The 6,939-nt window shown below is 40.6% G+C and overlaps 1 protein-coding gene across 1 annotated transcript in view; it reads right to left on the bottom strand.

Annotated features, from left to right (window-relative positions):
• Window positions 1–4,415: 4,415 nt before the first annotated feature.
• TESPA1 (thymocyte expressed, positive selection associated 1) overlaps window positions 4,416–6,939 on the bottom strand; it is a 28,877-nt gene continuing 26,353 nt past the window's right edge. Inside the window, exon 10 of the mRNA XM_058673500.1 lies at window positions 4,416–5,911. Coding sequence (XP_058529483.1) covers window positions 5,792–5,911 — 120 coding nt within the window. The 3' untranslated portion in view covers window positions 4,416–5,791. The remainder of the gene's footprint in view (window positions 5,912–6,939) is intronic.

The following is a 6,939-nucleotide window of genomic DNA, read 5'->3' as shown; positions in this document are numbered from 1 at the left end:
GGCTCCAAGCTAAGCAAGCTAAGAATTTTGTACTGAATTTCATCTGTGAACCACAGGAAATAGGTTATTTTTTTAAAAGCTGGCAGAATTGAGAATTACTGAGTTGAACATTTTTTTGTGACTGTATTACCCATTCCTAAAATTCAATAGCATTTTCAACACTACTATTCCAATGTCATGTTACCTTCACATTCTCCCTGTGAGACATGGGAAGGATGGAACCAAACTAAAGAGAAATGATTTCCTCCAAATAATTAAATTAGGGGTAGGCCAGTCATTTGGCACCTTATCCTTCACTTTCAGCCAAGCTGTCCCATACATAGACATTTCTGGTACCCATTCTATTCCACCCATTCATTAGTAACATCCCCATTAGAGGGGTGTATTTGTTACAATTCGTGGGCCCACACTGGCACATTGCTACCATGCAGAGTCCACTGTTGACATTAGCGGTAGAGAGTTTTTTCCATTACTCCCTCTGTCTTAAACAGTGACAATCACTGATCTTTTTATTGTCTACACAAATTTTTCCCTTATTAGAATGTCAGAGAGTTGGAGCTGCCACTGAGGCACTGTGGGTTACGTCCTCACGTGCCACACTGGCATCCCAGATGGTAAGTGCAGGAATGTTAGCTCTGCTTCCAATCCAGCTCCTTGTCAATGTGACTGGGAAGCAGCAGAAGATGGTCCGCTGCCCAAATAGGAGACCTGGATGGAATTCCTGGTTTCAGCTTGACCCCACTGTAGCCATTGTGGCCAATTTGGGAGTGAGTTATTGCATGGAAGACTATTTTTCTCTGTCTCCCCTTCTCTGCTTCTGTTACTTTGCCCTTCTCTGTCTCTGCTGCTTTGCCAGTCAAATAAATAAAATAAATCCTTTTTTCAAAAGGATGTGGTATAATTGTAATCATAAATATGTAGTTTTTTCTAACTGGCTTAATTAATTTAGTTATGCAAATTTAAGTTTCCTCTTTGTGATATGAGAATGTGCAGTTTGTAAGAAACCATTAAATTGCCTTCCAAAGTGGCTGTGTTACTTTGCGTTCACACCAGCAGCAAATGGGTGTTCTTGTTGCTTCACATTTCCACCCACATTTGGTGGTGAAAGTGCCATTGTAATAGGCATATAATAGTATTTGATTATTATTTAGATTTGTGTTTCCCCAGTGAAGTACAATATTGGTGGGGGGTTCTTGCCATATGCTGATTTGCCAACTGTATGTCATCTATGGTAAAGTCTTTGTTACGATTTTGGACGTTTTTAAAAATGCATTCTTGTTGTTGAACTTTTAAAAAATAATTTTTATTTATTTGAAAGGCGGAGTGACAGAGAAACAGAGAAAGATTTTCAATGTGTTGGATCAAGCAAAAGAGCCCAGAGCCCAGACCTCAATTCAGATTTTATGGATATCAAGGACCCAAGCACTGAGGCACCACCTATCACCTCTCAGAGGGCACATTAGGAGGCACTGGATGGGAAGTGGAGGCAGTGTTCGATCCCAGGAACTCTCATCAGGAGTGGTGGCAGGACTGGGTCCCAAGCATGCTGACTGACAGGCGATGTGGGCGTCCCCAGCAGTGGGTTAACCTACGGTGCCCCCCACCTGCCCCTTGTTCTGGAGTATTAAGTGTTTCTTGTGTATTTGGATAGAAATATTTTATCACTTTAACTTTGCAAATATTTTCTACCTATTGTAGCTTGTTTTTCATTCACTTTAGAGCATTTTTTTTTTTTTTTTGCAGAGGATGAGTTTTTACTTTGAATGAAGCCCAGTTTGTCACTTCTTTCTCTCACGGATTTGTGCATTTGGTGTTGCATTTTGAAAGTCATTGCCAAGCCTCAAATCATCTTGATTCCCTCCCAGGGGTTTGTAACTTTGTGTTTTATATTTAAGTATAGTACTGATTTTGAGTTAATTTTTATAAAGATGTAAAGTATGTGATTAAATGTTCTTCATGGTGTTTCACTAAAGATTGGTTGAGTAAGTTTACATGTGTTTATTTCTGGGCTCTCTATTGTGTCCCATTGACCTACTTGCTTATTATTCTATACCACACTGTCTTGATTACTGTGGTTTTATATAGTAAGACTCCCAGTCAGGTAGTGTCAGTTCTCCAACTTTGTTCTACTTCGGGGTTGTGTTGGTTTTCGCCTATTAGAACTTCTCTGTCTTCAAGTTTGCTGTGTCTGAAATTAACATAACTATTCTTGCTTTCTTTTTATTAGTATTGGTACTGCATATCCTTGTCCATGCATTTACTCTTAACATACATGGGTCTTTATACATGTATTTTTATGTGTCTGTATTTAAAGTAGGCTTCTTCTAAACAGCATTCAGTTAGGTCATTCCTGATCCACTCAATCTCTGATCTTCAGTTGCTGTATTTGGACCCACTGATGTTCAGAATTATGACTGATTTAGTTGTATTTTTATCTAGCATGTACATTATTCTTCCCCATTTGCTACCCTCATTTTCTATGTTTTGTTTTCTTCTATTTTCTGCTTTTTTGTGCTTCTAATTGAGAATTTTATGTAATTGAATTTCTCTCTGTTATTAATGTACCGGTTATATTCCCCTCCCTCCGCCACTTTATACTGGCTGACCTAGTTTGCCATCTTTAAGAACTTTTTAACAAATTCATGGAACACACATTTTTGTCTTTAGCATGGAAAGTGCATGTTGCGAAAGCATTATATAAGGATTTTTAAAAATCGTGCCAAAATAACCTTATCTTTGAGAAGCTATGAAGTCAATTTTTGTTTTTATATATTCAAGACAGAGCTCCTCCATCTATTGATTCACTTCCCAAATGCCTGCAGTGGCTGGCACCGAGCCAAGCTGGGACTAATCTGGGAACTCATTCCAGGTTTCCCACCTGCGTGGCAGGTGCCCAGGTAGAGCAAACATCACCTACTGCCTCCCAGCTTAGCAGGAAGTTGGACTTGACACTAATGCTTAAACTCAAGCACTGATAAAATGGTATCCAGGCACTCTGAGTAGCCCCTTCACTGCTGTCTCCAATGCTTTCCCTTAAATTTTTCTTTTGATCTTACTTTCCATGAATTGTTTTGAGAATCATAACATATCTACAACCGATTTCTGTATGAAGTGACATTATTGCAGTTCACAGACAACGTGACTACCTCATAATGATAGAAGTATTGGAATTCTTCCTATCTCAGAAAATTGCTGTCATTCATTTCGCTTTCAGGTAAGTAAATATGTGTGTGCATAGACTGGCATATATAGGTGTGTGTATATACATTTTATAGTGTACATATATATACATTTATATACAGCATATATATATATATATATATATATATACACACACACAAAGACATACAAAGGCTAAAGACACTGTTACTGCTTTAAATGAATTGCCTTCTGTCAGATCCAATCAAGGAATAAGAAAATACCAGTTTATCGTTTATTTTTACTTACTCTTTATCTGATGCTTTTCCTTTATGCAGATCCAAGTTTCTGACTTTATCATTTTCTTTTTTGCTAAAGAATTCCTTTTAATGTGCGTTGAAAGGGAGGCTTACTGGCAACAACTTTCTAAAATTTCTGTTTGCCTGAGAAAATCTCCTTTCTTCCTTAACTTGAAGGAATAATTTCCCAGGGCTCAGAATTGTAGTTGGGAAGCTTTTCACTCCTCATGCTTTGAAGGTTTGCTCCGTTCTCTTGCATGCTTTATAGGAAGAAATATGCAGTGGTGCTTATTTCTAGCCCACTTCAGAGAAGGTACTTTTTAAAGATTTTTCTTCAGTCTTTTGATTTTGTGTAGTTTGACATGTACAGGTGTGGTGGGTTCATTTTTCTTTTGTTTTTCCATTTTCCATGCTTAGTGTTCTCTGAGCTCCCCAGATCTGGGTTCTGGTGTCTGACTTTAATTGGTGGAAATTCTCTGGGACTATTATTGATGCATATACTTCCTTTGTTCCTATTTTACTTCAACTTCTGGTATTTCCAGGGCTTCTATGTTGTTATAGTTGTCTGGCATTTCTTGGATATTCAGTTTGCTTTCAGTCTTTTTTTTTTTTTTTTTTTTTTTGCTTTGCAATGTCTGTAGTTTCTATTTATAGATGCCCATGATTAGAGATTCTTTCCTCAGCCATGTTCAGGCCTTAATGGCCCATCAAAGGCATTTTTCATTTCTCTTTTTGACTTCTGGTTTTTATTTTACTATTAGGATTTCCTTTTTTCTACCTACGTTGCTTGTTTGTTCTGGTCCACAGTCTTCTTTATCCACCAGAGCCCTTCGGTCTCAGTCTTCCCAACAGTTATAACAAAGTGCCTTATGGCGGGCAATTTGTAAACAATAGAAATTCACTTCTGGTCATGGAGGCTGGCTAAGGTCAAGGTGCTGGCAGATAGGGTGCCAGGGGAGGGCTCTCTGTGCCCTTCTTTCTCCTCACGTAGGGCAGGGGGCTCCCTCAAGCTTCTTTGACAAAGATCCCAATCCCATTCTTGAAAGTGCAGCTCCCTTTAAGGCCCGCCTCTTAAAACCATGACCTTGAGGGTTTGGTGCCATCCCGTGAATTTGGAGAGACGCCAACTTTCCGACTATTGCATGCTGGCGTGTTCATCACTGTTGTCCTGACTATCACTCTGACAATGCCAACGTCACTGTCGTAGCGAAACCTCCCTCGGGTGCGCACTCTCCCTCTCCAACCTGTGTCTTTTCTCTTTTAGAAAGCAGCCTGTCATTTTTGTTGCTTGAGACCCTAAAGTGATGTTCCTGCTAAAAGGAACTTCGGCAAAGAGACTTTCAGGGATGTGGTGGATAAGCTGTAGGGGACAGTGTTCCACGGCCCTCAGTCATCAGTGGTTCTGTCTCCCGGGACTGTGGACCCCACAGGGGCATCTCAGCCGCCTCCTCCCTGACGTGGGACAGGATGGCTGGAGTGCCTGGAGTTGAGTGCTTCCATTCCCCCAGGTTAGTTGGTCTCTGGTAAAAGCCCAGCAAGTGAGGCTCTGGGAACTGGGCATTGTGAGGCCAAGGGTCTTGCTGAACTCCGGTGCCTTTCAGAAGAGTTCCTTCTCTCTTTTCCCATCCAGAGCATTAGGTTGGTCAGTAGTTGCTGTGAGAACTTGGTCAAGCTTCTGGAGGTAAAATTTAAGCCAGAAGTGGCAGGGGCCTTGATGCCTGGGCTGTCCCAGAATTTCTCTCACATGAATCCACCTTGATGCCCTGCTGCACCTTAGCTGTAGCCTGGGTTGTTATACCCGAGTCCTGGTTCCTGCCTGGGAGTTTCTTCTCTGGGAAGACACACATCTTGGAGTTTGTCTGTCAGTCTCTGAAGTTTGACACAGTGATTTTTTTTCTGTGACCCCCACTCTCTTCCAAGGGCCACAGAAGAGCTGCTGGCTTTTCAGTTTGTTTGACTTTTCACATGTGAATGACCGGGTGGTGACAACATCTGGAGAGCCAGCTGTCTTGAACATTCTCGCTGTCGCAGAGGATGATGCTGGTCTCTGAGAGTCCCCTTCCCTGACAGTGTCTCGTTGTCCCCTCTTATCTGCAGTTTCACTTTCCATCGTTTCAGTTCCTGTGGTCAGCCACAGTCCAAAAATAACGAATGAAAAATTTCAGAAATAAACAGTTCATGCATTTCAAATCGTTTTCTGGTGTATGCAGTTTGATGAACTCCCATACCCAGGACATGAATCATCGTTTTATTCAAAGTATCCTCTCTGTGTATACTGACACCTGTTAGTCACCCTGGAGCTGTTTCAGTTATAGGATCAACTGCTATTGATATCAACAGTGCTTGTGTTCAGGTCACCCGCAGGGTTTGGTATTATCAGGTTTGGGACTATCCATGGCTTTAGGCATCCATTTGGGGTCTTGGAATAGATCCCCCACAGATAAGGAGTGACTAGTGTCCACACAGCCATATACCTGGAAATGAAAGTAATGGGTAGGATGGTCAAAAGAGTGATGAAAAACCTGAAAACCACAGAGAACTGGAATTAAAGTAGTTTAAGCCGTAACAATTTTTGTGAATCTGGGTAAATAATTAGAAATTTTGGAGTATTATTTTTAAAAAGTCTTAGATTAGAAAGTGGGATAAGTACTGTGAAGGTAAACAAAATGGAAGGACATCTAAGTAATATGTGTGGATTAAATTCAAGAAAGATTTCAATTATTACTATTTTTTTGGGAAATAAACTTCATACTGTCCCCAATTCTATTATTGTTGTGATCATAATGGATAGGTGGTAAAATATGATAGGAGATTATCTTCCACTTAGTTTAAATAATAAATTTCTGGGCAAATTTTTGAAAAGTATAAAGGCTCTCTAGAAGAGGTAGTAATGAAAAACTTGTAGCTGGAAGAAGGTTTTAGCCACAATAACTAGTCACAAGAGGGTTGCTTATCCACAGGGGTGGGAGATCTATGTTCATTGACTCCAGTTGCAGAAAAAACAAAACAAAACAAAACACCTCCAAGTCTCAATGAGCAGAGCCATGACATACTGCAAGGAGTCTGCCCTCAGTTCTCTGGTGTGGATTGATTAGAACATAACTGGAAGTAGATGCTGGGTTATTGGTTGCTGTGAGTGGACACTATCTGTTGTTAGATGTTGATAAACTACCCAACTTAATGATCTCTTTCTCTCTACCCCCACTCTTAATACTAATTGATTTTGAAAGTCAGAGCAAAGAGAGAGAGAGAGAGATTGATTTTATCCACTGATTTATTCCCCACAACACAGAGCCGGGGCAAGGTGAAACCAGGAGGCAGGGATCCATGCAGGTCTTCTTGAATAGGTGGTGTGAGTCCAAGTATTCGGGCCATCTTTCACTACTTTGTCAGGCACATTAGCAAGAAGATGGTTGGGAAGTTAAACTACTTTCAGGACTGGAACCAGTGTTCTGTTCTGGAACCAGTGCTATGTTAACTCACTGCGCCAGAATGCCAGTTC

The sequence above is a fragment of the Ochotona princeps genome, chromosome 15 (assembly GCF_030435755.1).
Source record: "Ochotona princeps isolate mOchPri1 chromosome 15, mOchPri1.hap1, whole genome shotgun sequence".
Classification (NCBI taxonomy): Eukaryota; Metazoa; Chordata; class Mammalia; order Lagomorpha; family Ochotonidae; genus Ochotona; species Ochotona princeps.
The sequence above is the reverse complement of the archived record's forward strand: the minus strand, read 5'-3'. Positions and strand labels throughout refer to the sequence as shown.